Below are 13,896 nucleotides of genomic sequence, written 5' to 3'. Positions count from 1 at the left end.
ATCTAGTCTAATAAGCACCCACCGGTCGATCTTCTCGGTCCGTTGGAATGCCGGCCTCCTTGTGCTTCACTTTGATGGTGGGAGATGAAGATTCAAGGGCTAAGATGGAAGATTTGGGATGGAAAGTGGGCCACACTACTCACTTCTCTTTTTCTCTCCTTGGAAAAATGTGGACGTGTGAGGCTTATGGGTTGCTTGTAATTGGTGTGAGAAAAGAGAAAGAGAGAGAGAGAGAGAGATAAGGAGAGGTGATGGGTGTGATGGGTGAGTGATGTGAGGTGAGGGATGGGTGAAGTGAGAGGTAGTTTGACTTTGGTGAGAAAAAGCATGGGTTGCTTTACTTATGGAGAAAGGTGATGTGTACTTGACATGAGGGGCGTTTTCTTCGAAATAAACGCCGGCTCACATCTTCCTGCCAGGGTATCAGATCGGTACAAGAGACGCGGCGTTAGAACCGCGACGACGGTGCGGTCGCAAAGGTACAAGTCTCGAATTAAACCGATTCAAATCTACAACATACGACTTAGGGTCGATCGCAACGTCGATTATACGTCACAAGTTGCCGAAATTCGACAGGAAGGATCGCGGGATTCGACGGAACAGAACGGACTAGGATACGGGTCTTACAGATATGGCTCCCAAGGAATTTTCAGCGGTAACGGTCTGTGTACGGGCATGCCAAACATACTGGGTGATCTAATCCCAGGATATAGCAATCCCATGGATCTTAAGACAATCCACTGACAACACCATCATTACCTTTAAATCCTATACAATCCACCCTAATCCATTCCAATTTGCCTGGGATGTGTTTGGTTCGAGGGATTGGCAGAGATGGGAAGGTTTAATGCCAGGATTGGCCGGGCATGCCAATCAAACTCGATATAGCAATCCCGGGATATAGCAATCCCACGGATCTTAAGACAATCCACTGACAACACCATCATTACCTTGAAATCCATGCCATCCACCCTAATACCATTCAATCCCTTCCAATCCACCCCGCCAAACGGGCCCTTAGAGAAAGGGTCTTTATCCCTCCGTGGTAGGCTTATAAGAGTTTCAACACCAAGTCATGAGCTCGAGAATCCGTTGCAGCAGTGAAATTCCAGGGTGTGGTGTGCGTGGGTGTGAGTGCACGCGTAAATAATAAAAATTCCTACACTATTTTCAATGCCCACATTTTGAATGCTAAAATTAGATAGTGCTAAGAATTTCATGTAGAGCCCACTTTGATGTATGTGGCTTATCCATGCCAACTTCAATGGTAGGTATTCAATCCCCGTTGCTTTCTGGTGGGGTCCACTTGAGCATTAAATTTACCTGATTTTTTGGTCCATGCTCTAAAATTATCTCAAAAAATTAGTGGATGGTGTGGATATAGCCCACACATCATGGTAAGACCTACACAACTTGCTAACATTGAGTGAAATTGGCACGCGACCCATTGCAATTTCATCTAATCTAATTCCAAGCTTTTCCATTCTTCCCAAACGTGGAGTGGAATTGGCATAGGACCAAATCCAATTCCCTCCCACCTAATCCCATCTAATACCATGCGCCAAACGCCCCCTAAGTTGTTCAACTATTGGGCCAATCATATTTATTGATTTTATCCACTCCGTTCATCCATGTTAACAGGTAATTTGAGGTCTAAAGAACAAAAAGGAAGCATATCCAAAGCTCAAGTGGACCACACCATAGGAAATAATGTGATTGAACCTCTACCATTGAAAAATTCTTGGAGGCCATAGAAGTTTTGGATCAGGTCGATCTTTGTGTTTTCTTTTCATTCATATCTTTTTGATATTATGAACAGGTTGGATGACAAATAAACATTACTGTGGGCCCAAGGAAGGTATCAACGGTGGAAATCATTATTCCACACTGTTTCGTGTGGCATGGTCCACTTGAGTTTTGGATTTACCAAAAATTTGCGATCAACCCACACCGTTCATCCATTTTTCGAGATCATTTTAGGGAATTATCCCCAAAATGAATCATATCTAAAGATTAAATGGACCACACCACAAATAAGGGGAACGGATTGGCTACGTCCCCTTACACCAACCATTGGCTAGTGGTTGGTGCTCTGTGGGCCCCACCATGATTTATGTGTTTAACCTAATGAGTGGGTTGGATATGTGAATCACATTTAGGCAAGCCCAATATATGATTATGAATGTTTTAAAAACATTTTGGAATGAGCGTCAACCGTTAAAAACATTTTAGGGGCCATCAAAGTTTTTGATCGAGATGATTTTTGTTTTTCCCCTTCATCTAGGCCTGTATGACCTAATAATAAGAGTAGATGTCAAATAAACAGTACGGTGAGCCTCAAGAGGATTTTAATGATGGATATCTAATCACTATTATTTTCACGTGGTGTGGTCCACCTGAGATTTACATACATCTCATTTTTGTAATAAATCCTTAAAAATGATCTTTAAAAATGGAAGAACATAATGGATGAAATACATACATCATGGTGGGGCCCATGGAGCACCGACCACCAGCCAGCTGGTGGTGTCGGAGTAGCAGACTAGCATCAAGTGATGTCAAGAAATTCCATAGGCCCCACCATGATGTATGGTTTATATCCACACCTTCCATTCATTTGGAGAGATCCTTTTAGGGCAATATCTAAAGAATGAGTTAAATCCAAAGCTCCAATGGACCCAACATAGAAAACAAAGTGGGGATTGAAGCGCCACCATTAAAAACTTCTAAAGGCCACAAAAGTTTTAGATCGTGATATTTGTATTTTCCCTTATTTCATGTATTTTTAAACTTTTGAACAGGTTGTATTTCAAATAAACATTACGGTGGGCCTTAGGATAGTTTTAACGGTGGGAATTACTCTCCCCACTGCTTTATGTGGTGGGCTCCACTACATATTTTTATCCATCTCATTCTTTAGCTCATGACTTAAAATGATATCTCAAAATGGATGAACGGTGTAGATATAACAAATACATCATAGTGGGGCCCACGTAACTTAGTGACCTATCGTGCCCCGTTCGCGCATGGTATTAGATGGGATTAGGTAATTGCATTTGGTCCGTGCCAATTCCACTGGGAAGAATAGAAAAGCTTGGAATTAGATGAGATGGAATTGCATTGGGTCTCGTGCCAATTTCATTCACTATTAGCAAGTTGTGTAGGTCCCACCATGATGTGTGGGCTATATCCACATCATCCATCCATTTTTGAGATCATTTTAGAGGATGGGCCAAAAATCCGATATCTAAAGGTTAAATGGACCCCACCATAGAAAGCAGCGGGGATTGAATACCTACTCTTGAAAACTTCTTTGAGGCCATATAAGTTTTGGATCTGCTGCCTTTTTAGGCCCATGCCATAAAATGAGGTTACAAAAGAGAAAAACAATTTGGATATAACACACGTGTATTATTCTCAATAGTTTCAAATGATAATGGGTATATCCATTCAAAGTACCACCATATAGCATGTAATTAAGCTTATCCCGTGGTAACAGGGAACAGTCCCTGCCATACGTAATAATTACGTTTTTTTAATCCCATCCCATGGGCCAAACACCCAGTAACACACTAAGCTTAGCTAACTGAGTAGACTCTGTGGGGTCCACCGTGATTTATGTATTTTATCCACTCCGTCCATCCATTTTACCGGATATTTTTAGGGCTTGAACCTAAAAATGAAGTACATCCAAACCTTAATTGGACCACAACGCAGGAAACAGTACGAATTGAACATCTACCATTGAAAATTTCGTGGGGGCCACAGAGGTTTTGAATCAAGCTTGTATTTGTGTTTTCCCTTCATCCATGTTTTTGTGATCTTATGAACAGGTTGGATGAGAAATAAACATTACTGTGGGCCCTATAAAGTTTTCAACGGTGGAAATCATTATTCCAACTGTTTCCTATGGTATGGTCCACTTGATCTTTGGGTATGCTTAAATTTTTGTCTCAACTCCTAAAATAAGATGAAAAAACGGATGGACGGCGTGGATAGACAAGATACATTCACGGTGGGCCTAACAAAGTTTACTCGGTACGATAAGAGCCTACTGAGTAACTCAGTATGCAATCCGATTTCCCCATCCGCGCCCCTCTTTCACTTTCCCTCTCCATTCTCACCCCCATCCATGCGGTCCGATCCGAGTCTTTCACGCACGCAAGGCTCTTCCCCTCAAATCTCTCTTTCACGCTCTCCTCTCTGGTCTCTCCACCGTACCGTTGCCGAACGCCCTACCCACGCACGCCCTCTCTCTCTCTGAAGCTCGGTTGAAGGCTAGCTCATTCACGACCGCGAGGTATCTCTCAATCTCTCTCAATCTCAATACCGATTTGGGGATTTGGGGATTCAGCAATTTGTGGATTCCTGATTCGATGTGGACCCTCATTTAGGGATTTGGGATTTTAGGGCGCATTACTTCACATTGTTGAGGGTGGTGCATCCAAACAGCCCCAAATCAAGGATTTCTGTAGCGGAAGCTACGTGAGCCCACTGGGATTTCCGGCTGACATACACAGGGTCCATCAGTTTCTGTAGAGGAAGCTACATGGGGCTCACTGTAATTTCCGGGTGACATCCACACGGTCCATCGGTTTCTCCATCTCACGCTGGGATGCAAGCCCAGAAAGGAGGCAGATTTATGACTCGAGTTGGCCACATGAAAGGAAAGTGGGGATGGAAATGTCCATATTTGATACCTTCCTGAGGCTAATGAATATTTGGATCAGGCTTCTTCTTCTTCTTCTTCTTCTTCTTTTTTCAAGTTCATCTCAGTGGGAATAGCCCTATGAACGGTTTGGATGGCATATAAAGGTGGAACCCAGGAAGCCTTCAATGGTTGGCGTTTCCATCCCCCATTGTTTCCTGTGTGGCTCACAAGAGTTACGAATCTGCTTCATTTTTGGGCTCATGCCCTAAATGGAGCTGGAGAAACTGATGGGTGGTGTGGATGTCACAAAGACATTGTTGAGGGTGGTGCATCCAAACAGCCCCAAATGCATGGTAGAAATCTCATGGTATAACCATAGGCAGTAAATAATCTCTGTAAAATTGCTTTTCAGAACAATATCACACATTTTCTGATATGTGTATTTCAACAAAATCTTATGTAATTTGAATAGTCAAAGAGGTTTTACTTAATTTCATCTTTTTGTGTTTTTCTTTAGTCCCATCGATGGGATAGAAGATGTTGAAGGGTTTATAAATATTTGCTCAATATAAACTCTTGTGAAATGCATTGAATTATGCCAAGCCTATACATGCGCACAGAAGTGTAGCCGGTGAGAAACCTAATCCGGAATCTGAGTCTTTTAAAAAGGGGATTAGGGTTAGGGTTGAACATATTCTAAAAACAAAAAACAAAAAACTCTTTTATCATCCTGCATTGGAATAAAATGCATTTTCCCAACATATTATATTCATATGGAAATTGCAAAAGGATTGCTAAAAGTTCCTGCAAAGTCAGCCCCTAAGTAATAGTAAGGTATTTTGTAGAAATGTCATCTGAAAATGACATAAAAGTATCAACTACCTTTGATGGACACATTCTATGTCATCAGTACTGAGTTCATATTTGTTTTATGGACTTCAGTGATTCCTATGGAGAATGAATGTGTTCTGTATGGATAATAGGTGGTGCTGGTATCTGGTGAGACTGGTTGCAGGAAAACAACTCAGGTTACCAGTTCTTTACTTTATCTATAATGAATTTTGTAGAGTTCCATTTAGAAATGTGTTGTTATCAACATATGCTTCTACATGGTTAATTGCTTTGATTCTACATTTAGAAATGAGTTGTATTTTGAATTATGTTCATTTAGATTACAAATTTTGATGTGATTGTATATAGATTAAGACAATCAGTTACCCATCTGAGGGTTTTTATGTGGCCAAGCATAGATACAATGTGCTCCTTGGTGCATAAAAATCCTTAAATTGTCCCTGTTTGGACAGTTCAAGACCGGATAGAATGTAATGCTTTCATTTTAGCAATTCAAATGCACTTGCATTTTCTATGCATCATCTCTCTTTTTCTCTCTGGATATGTTTCTTATATTTATTTCCATGGTCAAATATCCTCACTTTGTGTCGATACCTGACGTGGGAATCAAATACAAAATCAATATATCTGGAGAGACATGGAGAGATGCTGCCGGAATTTCGGTATAGGCATTTAAATTTGAAAATGAAAGTGTTACAATCTATCCGGTCTTGGATGGGTGACTGATTTAGTCAGTTAGATAGACATACTCATTTGTAATCCAACTTAAACACATAATGTACGTGTTACCAGAGATGGCTTCCATGACACCATGCAAGAATTGGATGAGGGCAGGAAGGTTAACTGTTGAATACATGGAAGGTGTTGCAACATTTATAGAGTACGTGAAACAAAATTCAAATGGGGATGCCAAGTGTTGTAATATACGTGGGAAGATGACATTAGAAACCATTTCCGAACACTTGATTTGTAATGGCATAGATCAAACGTACACGACATGGTTTCTCCATGGGGAACGTCTTGAAACAGGTGTGAGTACATCTGTCGATAATCGTAATGAAGATGTGTTGCCCAGAATGGTCGATTTGGTGAATGATGCTTTCGGTCGTTTTCAACCCGATGAGTTAGATGCATGTATGGATGATGTTAATAATGAAGATGATATTGAACCTCATGATGACTTAGGCGATGAGGCTCGGTATAGGAAGTTAATGGAGGATGCAAAACATCCCCTATATTCATCTTGTAAACCCGAGCATACAAAGTTGTCTGTGACAGTGGAGTTGTAGTTGCACTAACTCCATCAAATCCTTTAGCCTGAGGATATCTAGATGGAGAGATCATGATTAATGCTGCTTTGGCTCGGTTTATGAGGCTGTCGTGTGGCCACTAATGGTAGGCGTGGCTGGGTGGTTTCATCAGAGTGTCAAAGTCCACATGATTCAACACGGATTTACTTAGTCCAATGTCATTGTCTTGCCATGAGAGGCGATGGCATCAAATAGTTGTGTAGCTAGCAAGGCATCAAATAACTGATGTTCGCAGATCCTTAGTGAAGCATTAGGCTCTGATGTCAAAATGTTTAAATTCCAAGAGCTAGGATTTATGACACATGCATGATATGCACCCACATTATGCCATACCAAGAGGCTTTCCTTGATATTTAGAAATAGATTACATTCTGGGTTGTGGTCTGGCACAAGCCCTTAATCACGTCCCTTAGGGAAAGCCATTGATTAAAAGGTGGAAACTAGAGAAGGCGATACATTTGGCAAGATAACATTATTGATCCTAATTTATGGTCTATCCTCAGAGTGTCCATGCTCTTGATTAGGAAAGTAGTGTGCACAAAGAAGTGCTGGTCCAACAAAGTGTAGATTCTCATATGCTGGATATGAATGGAGAGAAATTGGATTGCCGCTCTTATCGTACTGAGTAAACTCAGTTGGGCCCACTCTGAATGTATGTACTCTATCCATGCCGTCCATCCGTTTTTCCAGATAATTTAAGGGGTTGAGCCCAAAATTGAAGCATATCGAAAGATCAAGAGGATCATACCACAGGAAACAGTGGGAATAATGATTTCTACCGTTGAAGCCTTCCTATGCCCCACAGTGATGTTTATTTATCATCCAACCTATTAATAAGATCATATAGATATGGATGATGGGAAAACATAAAAATAAGCTTGATCCAAGACTTTTGTGGCCTCCAAGAGTTTTCCAACAGTAGATGTTCAACGCATACTTTTTCCTGTGGTGTTATCCATTTGAGAATTGGATATGCTTAATTTTTGGGCTCAAGCCCTAAAATTATAAGATAAAATGGATGGAGTGGATAAAATACATAAATCATGGTGAACCTCATAGAGTTTACTCAGTAAGCGTACTGAGTTACTCAATACTCAATCCGCTTCCAAATGGAGAGACCAACCCTCTGGCACCTGCCTGCCCGAAGCCAGACCCCCTCTGGGCAATGTTCAAGTGCTGCAATGGGCCTGCGGACTGGTGCAGGGCATCAAGCTGTGAGAAAGGTTGTTCTCAAATTAAGTGTGCCCGAGGCCCTTAGATGAGGGTCAAGGGTAGGAGCCCATGTCTTGACTGGTCTGTGCCATTGCATGGGACTCTCCCTTCTAGGTGGTCTCTACTCAATTATTTTTTTCTGTGCCACTTGAGAAAGAACACTTGGGATGGAAGTGGGGGTATTTCGCAGGCAACTTCTATCAGTATGATTGAATGTAGAACAATTCTCAAACACAAAAGCCTGCCAGACATGCTCAGTTCTTTGCCTGATTTTCATGTCCTCACACATGATGTGATATGGGAGTTAAGAATATACCCTCACTTCCACACAAATATAAGCAAACGCTGGACAGGATCCAGTGGCCGTAGGCCTGTCCATAAAGAGTAGCTTTCCAATGGCGCTTGCAATCGTGTTCGGAATTGATTTGCATCTACGGCTAAAATTTAAATTCGAAAGCTTAATCCACATCAGGGCAGAGTCTAGTTCATTTTGAAGGGTGGGCATATGGGTTCATCTCTAAGGACATGCAGCTGGCCACTAACGAATCAAGGTCCCCTTTCTAGGATCTCCTGGCTTTCTTCAAAATTTCCATACAAAAAAAGAAATTAAAAAAAAAAAAACCCCATCCTCGAGAGAATGGAATTCTTAAGGGCAGCCTTCATCATCATAAAATAGGGCTTTTCCCCCACAAAATAGCCAACAAGCGAATCACCCCATTGCTTTTCAGCATCCACCATTTCTTCCTTGTTGAAAGCAATGGTGGAGGATAGTGGGACATTGTCTAGAGAAAGGATAAAGTGAATCTGGACCTTGAATAGTCTAACACAACCATCGAATTTGGATTTGTAGGAGAGGTGGTCGCACGGGCAGAATCATTCTCGACCACTAGATTGACCCTGATTCGAGCTTAAAAGGTTAGTTTTGGATCTGATTTGATGGGGTTTGGCTATCCTTCGAGAAGCCCACGGCAACATGATTTGAAAAAGAGGCAAAGAACACGAATTCTAGGCTTTCAAAAAGAGAACAATAAGAGAATCATACCAGAAGTCGGCTGATGAAAGAGCTTGTGGATAAATCCACACAGCTGCCTCGAGTCTGTAGAATGCCAGCTGAAAGCAAACCCTAGAAATTGCTTTATATTTATATGGTGATTGACTGAGAGCGGAGTCGGTGAAGTCGGTGTAACACGAGAATGGTGAGGCCGTGACCGTGTGGCCATCTTACGTGTTCTATATCCACGCTGTCCATCTGTTTTCGGCATGTGTCAAAAATAAAGCACATCCAAATCTCAGGTGGACCACACTCCATGAAGCAGTGGTGACTGACACCCACCATTAAAAACTTACAAAGGCCCACCGCAGTATTTATTTGCCATCTAATCTTTTGATAAGGTCACACCGGACAGGACAAGGGAAAACACAACTATTACTTCAATCAAAAAAAGGCCTACAAGAAGTTTTTAATGGTCAATCACCACAGTTTCTTGTGATGGGTTCACTTAGGATTTTGACATGCTTCATTTTTTGGGCCCATGCCATCAAATGGGCTGGCAAAATAGAAGGATGGTGTTGATGTACAAGTGGTAGACTGAGTGAAGATACCCTCGTTTGAACGCTGAGGTCTTGTTATCGATTCCCCAGTGGGGTGGCTAACAAGGGAGTATGTACTGACATTGGGGTGGGTACTAACAAGCTAATCAAAAAAAGAAAAAAAGGCAGGCCCTACATTCACTGCCTGACCGTTCCACTCATAAATTGATTGACCAAATTACACCCAAAGTAAAAAAAAAAAACATTAGGTGAAGGTAATTTTGTATTTTTATGTATTCAGGGTCTTTTGGATGCCTCAAGCTACTTTATTAGAAAGTGAGGTACTTATAGCTCATTTAGGTGGTGTTTATGTGTGAAATTTTATTTGTAAGTGAATTACAACCTGCAATTCATGGTCAGATATTAATTGCAATGTATATGGGGTGAGGTAGAATTTTAATTACCCCTAACACTCTAACAGTTGAATTTTTTGATATTACTACTACAAGGGAAGGCATAAAATGATTGGATTCCCCGAAATATCGGTTTTGATCATGTATCTCAAGGTGCCCAAGGACAAAAAACACCCAAGTATAAACATGCTCTACACATTAACTAGGCCAATGCATCTATGATGAATCCATGCCTAAAATAGGTCAAGGTGCAAATAAACATTGGTTTTCCAGGGAACAACCCCAACAGGAGGGTCACACCATAGATAATAATATACACTTCCTCAAAACATTGAAATGCACGTAAGCCCATTTCAATTGGGTAGATCACTTGTTCAAGTTGCATCAAGGTTGGTTGCATGTGCTGGATGAGTTGGATGCTGTACACGTACCGCATGGTCCCAACAATTCTCAGCTGCATCACTTTTTAAAGAAGAAAAATATATGGGGTAATTTAGTAATTCTATTTCCTGCGAATCACTGCCCAGTAAATTCAGTTTGTGGAGGTGGCATTATTTGGTAAAGTCTGAATTTATTTTGCAGTAAAAATGTGTAAAAAAAAGAAGATGATGCTTTTGGGAGCTATTATCCGGTTGGAACTGAAGCTAGTAACAAGAACACCACCAACGGATATTGTTTTCCTTTTTAACTCTTCCTTGCTCATGTTGTGTTTTCTTGATAGGCAGAAGGGGAAGGGAGAGGAACAACGGTTAGTGATTGATACTAAAACCCAAAAGATAAACAAATAAAGCAATCAACCAATCAGAAACTGAGAGAGATCCAATGGCATCGTCATGGTGCCTCTCTACACCCCTCGTGAGTGGTGGCACAGTGGCGGCATCAGCATCAGCAGCAACCTCCTCTCGCCCTCGCCTGCAGAGAAGCAGGGGAAGTGCTTCGATGTCCCTGATGCTGCAGGGGATGCGTTATCCTTCTCAGCGGAGGCAGGTCCTATGCATGGCTCCTGAAGAAGAGAAGATGACTCGCCGTTCCCCTCTTGATTTCCCCATTGTAAGTTCCTTTCTTTTATTCTTTCTTTCTTTCTCTCAAATCTCAATTCAAATCACGCATGCTTTTCGATTTGATGATTCTAAAGTAGTAAATCTTTGCTTGAAAATGCCTGCTTCTTTCCTAAACAATCAACGTCTTCTTGCCCTTTTGCCCCACCCATCCTTTTACATTTAACGTCTTCTTGCCCTTTTGCCCCACCCATCCTTCTACATTTACTGTATATGTGAAAAGTCCTCACTTATCAGGGAATGCTCGGCTGATTTAGAAACAACTTTTCCACAAAATAGCAAATGGGAGGAGGACACAAGGGCACCAAGTTTTTCCATGAAATAGAAAATGGGAAGAGGGCTAATTTTATTATTAAGTTGCCACCTGCAGTTGATTTCTCTCTGGGAGATGTTTGGGCTCTGTTTCAGTCTTTCGCTTATTTTTTATTGACCATCTTCTTGTAAAGGATCAGTGGTGGTGAAGGATTGTCGTGAGTTTCTTGTGAGTGCCATTATTGTGTGATATTAAGTTTTTGGTGAAACTTGAAAGATGAGGAGTTTTGTGGGTTTTATGCTTTGTTGAATTTTTGAAAAAAAATATCTTTGTTGATGGCTCATTGCCTGACATGAAAAATTTAGAAATGGACTCCAAATGGGAGGATCTCTTTAAGATCCTTTTGTCAAGCACTTCTTTCGTGCTGTTGTAGGTTGCTGCCGTGTGCCAAACTCCAGAAAAACTATCTGCCTGGAGGGTGGAAGCCTTGCTTTGAGGGCAATGAGAAATAAAGTTTGCAATTGACAATCTGTGGAAATGGCACATAGCCTCTCTCTACCATTTGCTTTCTTTGTTGGGAAGGTAAGGAGAATAGTAGATACTTGATCATAATGGGGCTGTAGTCCAAGATTTGTGGAATCACTTGTTTAACCTGTTTGGCTTCCGTGGGTGTGCATAATTTTGTTTTGGTGGGAGATTTGATGAACAGCTTGTCAATTGAACCTTTTCATCCATGGTGGAATGTATACTGGGAAAAACCATTAGTTGTTGTTATTTCATGCTTGCTGATCAAACTGAGATTTATCTATCTATATTTGCACATTCAAATGCAACCTACATGCTTCAGATCCCAGAGTGATTAGATTTCCATGGCAATTACCTTATATTTGTATTATTATATATGTGGCAGGAGTGGGAAAGACCTAAGCCTGGGCGGAGGCCTGATATTTTCCCCCAGTTCAGCCCAATGAAGACGCCATTGCCCCCACCATTACCTGCGGATCCGGATCCTGAAGAAGACGAGGAAGATGAAGAAAAGAAAGAGGAAGAAGAGGAGGATCCTGATAAGGAGGAAAACCCAGATCAGCCTGAGAAGTAGTAGAGAGGTTATATGCAATACCCAGGCGTAGTGTTCCCGAACCCTCTGCTGTCATGTGTCAATTGTGGTCTGGGCTGGTCAATAGGACCCGCTTCGAATAGCATGCATGCGAATATTATTTTAGCATATTGATCATGAACAGACCAAATGTACCTCAAGCCTTGTGTGCGAGCCTGATGACTTCACATCCAGTCCTATCAAATTGCACTATTTTCATGGAATCGGATTGCACACTAGGACCTCCTGTGGTAGGATTCGATTGGGTCACATGCTGCTTTCAGAGATAGGGGCGCTTGAGTATGTACTTCATGGAACAACCTTCAAACGTATTCTCATTGTTCTATTTCTGATGCTGTCATGTGGCCCAATCGGGCCACTTGAGTAGATTTTACCGTTCCCACCCTTTGATGGATAGCTAAGAACACAACGGTTATTGCCAAGCAGGAAAAGGAATGAATAGAAAGCTTCCCTTTAACAAGACGTTTTCAACTAGATGTAATGGATATACTGGCATTTATTTGGCACGAGAAACAAGGTGAGAGTTGTAAGATTTAAATAACAAAAATTTAAATGAAATCCATTTTTTCATATTTTGAAATGCACTTTTAAGTCAACCAGCCATTTTTAATGGTGAGAGACATCCGCACCTGGACGTGCTCGTGTTGGATTTGTGCTTATTTATCTTTTCATGTTTGCGATTCCCTTGTGATGGTTGTGTTCAGAATCCTGAGGGAGGGCCCTATGGTTCAGTACACATCCCACAGTAGCATGGACAGTGGATTAAAATATCTTTGATTGGACAATCTTAACCTTTTTACTAATGGGATATGGAACAATGGTAAAAAGCTCTTATATTGGTGATTGGGATATTCTGATCTGGAAGACCTTTCAGGCATTCTTCATCCACGGTTGGACTCAGCGAGCTAATGGTCAAACCATACTCGGCTTAAAACTGCCAGAACTAAAAACACATGTACGCTGGGGGTGCAAGTAGGTCATTTGATCCAACCCAAATTAAGTTGGTCTGGATCTAAAATCTTGACTTTTGAGTCACTAAATTAACCCGAGTTGGACCTGGTTTTTAAGTGAGTCCGATTTTGGCTGCATTAAAATGGACCCTACCTATACCAGGCTCAACCCAAACGAAGTAAAGCAGTAATTAGATGGGGTTAAGTGGGATGGAATTGACAATTCCACCTATTAAATCCCACACCATGTATTGAGGAGGATTACCAAGAATTCATTTGAAACATGGATTTGTACAGGAGCCTTTCTAATCCAATTGAAATTTGAAATGCATGGCCCTTTCAAATCCATTTGAATTTTCCGTTTGAAATTTGAAATGTTGTAGGCCAACCCGCCCATGCATTGTGCTGATCCAACTAACGACTATGCTGATGTCAGCATGCTTCGTGGGTTCCACCATGACATGTGGACTACTGTTGAAAAGTTCTTGCAGGCCACAGAAGTTCTGTATCAAGCTTATATTTGTGTTTTCCCTTTGTTCATCCAAGTCTA

The 13,896-nt window shown here is 41.3% G+C and overlaps 1 protein-coding gene and 1 long non-coding RNA gene across 3 annotated transcripts; one reads left to right on the top strand and one right to left on the bottom strand.

Annotated features, from left to right (window-relative positions):
- Window positions 1-4,185: 4,185 nt before the first annotated feature.
- LOC131250740 (uncharacterized) lies at window positions 4,186-12,966 on the top strand. Of its 2 annotated transcripts, none has more exons than XM_058251018.1 (3): window positions 4,186-4,300; window positions 10,690-11,018; window positions 12,190-12,966. In XM_058251018.1, exons 2-3 carry the CDS (start codon window positions 10,791-10,793, stop codon window positions 12,376-12,378), a joined length of 417 nt encoding a protein of 138 aa, XP_058107001.1. In that variant the 5' UTR covers window positions 4,186-4,300; window positions 10,690-10,790; the 3' UTR covers window positions 12,379-12,966. The 2 variants fall into 2 exon arrangements, with proteins under 2 accessions (XP_058107001.1, XP_058107002.1); XM_058251019.1 differs by having other exon boundaries at window positions 4,199-4,300; window positions 10,694-11,018.
- On the bottom strand, window positions 8,642-9,206 carry LOC131250741 (uncharacterized). Its single transcript, XR_009173428.1, has 2 exons — window positions 9,068-9,206; window positions 8,642-8,922 (listed from the first exon to the last, which is right to left on the bottom strand). It is a non-coding gene; the product is annotated as an uncharacterized LOC131250741 (long non-coding RNA).
- Window positions 12,967-13,896: the final 930 nt, after the last annotated feature.

Source organism: Magnolia sinica, chromosome 7 (assembly GCF_029962835.1).
Source record: "Magnolia sinica isolate HGM2019 chromosome 7, MsV1, whole genome shotgun sequence".
Classification (NCBI taxonomy): Eukaryota; Viridiplantae; Streptophyta; class Magnoliopsida; order Magnoliales; family Magnoliaceae; genus Magnolia; species Magnolia sinica.
Note: the sequence above shows the minus strand (reverse complement) of the source record. Positions and strands in the feature narration are given on the sequence as shown.

Coding starts and splice junctions, on each gene's coding strand:
- LOC131250740 (XM_058251018.1), top strand. CDS start 10,791: ATGGCATCGTCATGGTGCCTCTCTACACCCCTCGTGAGTGGTGGCACA. Junction 11,019..12,189: donor CCCCTCTTGATTTCCCCATT/GTAAGTTCCTTT, acceptor TATATGTGGCAG/GAGTGGGAAAGACCTAAGCC.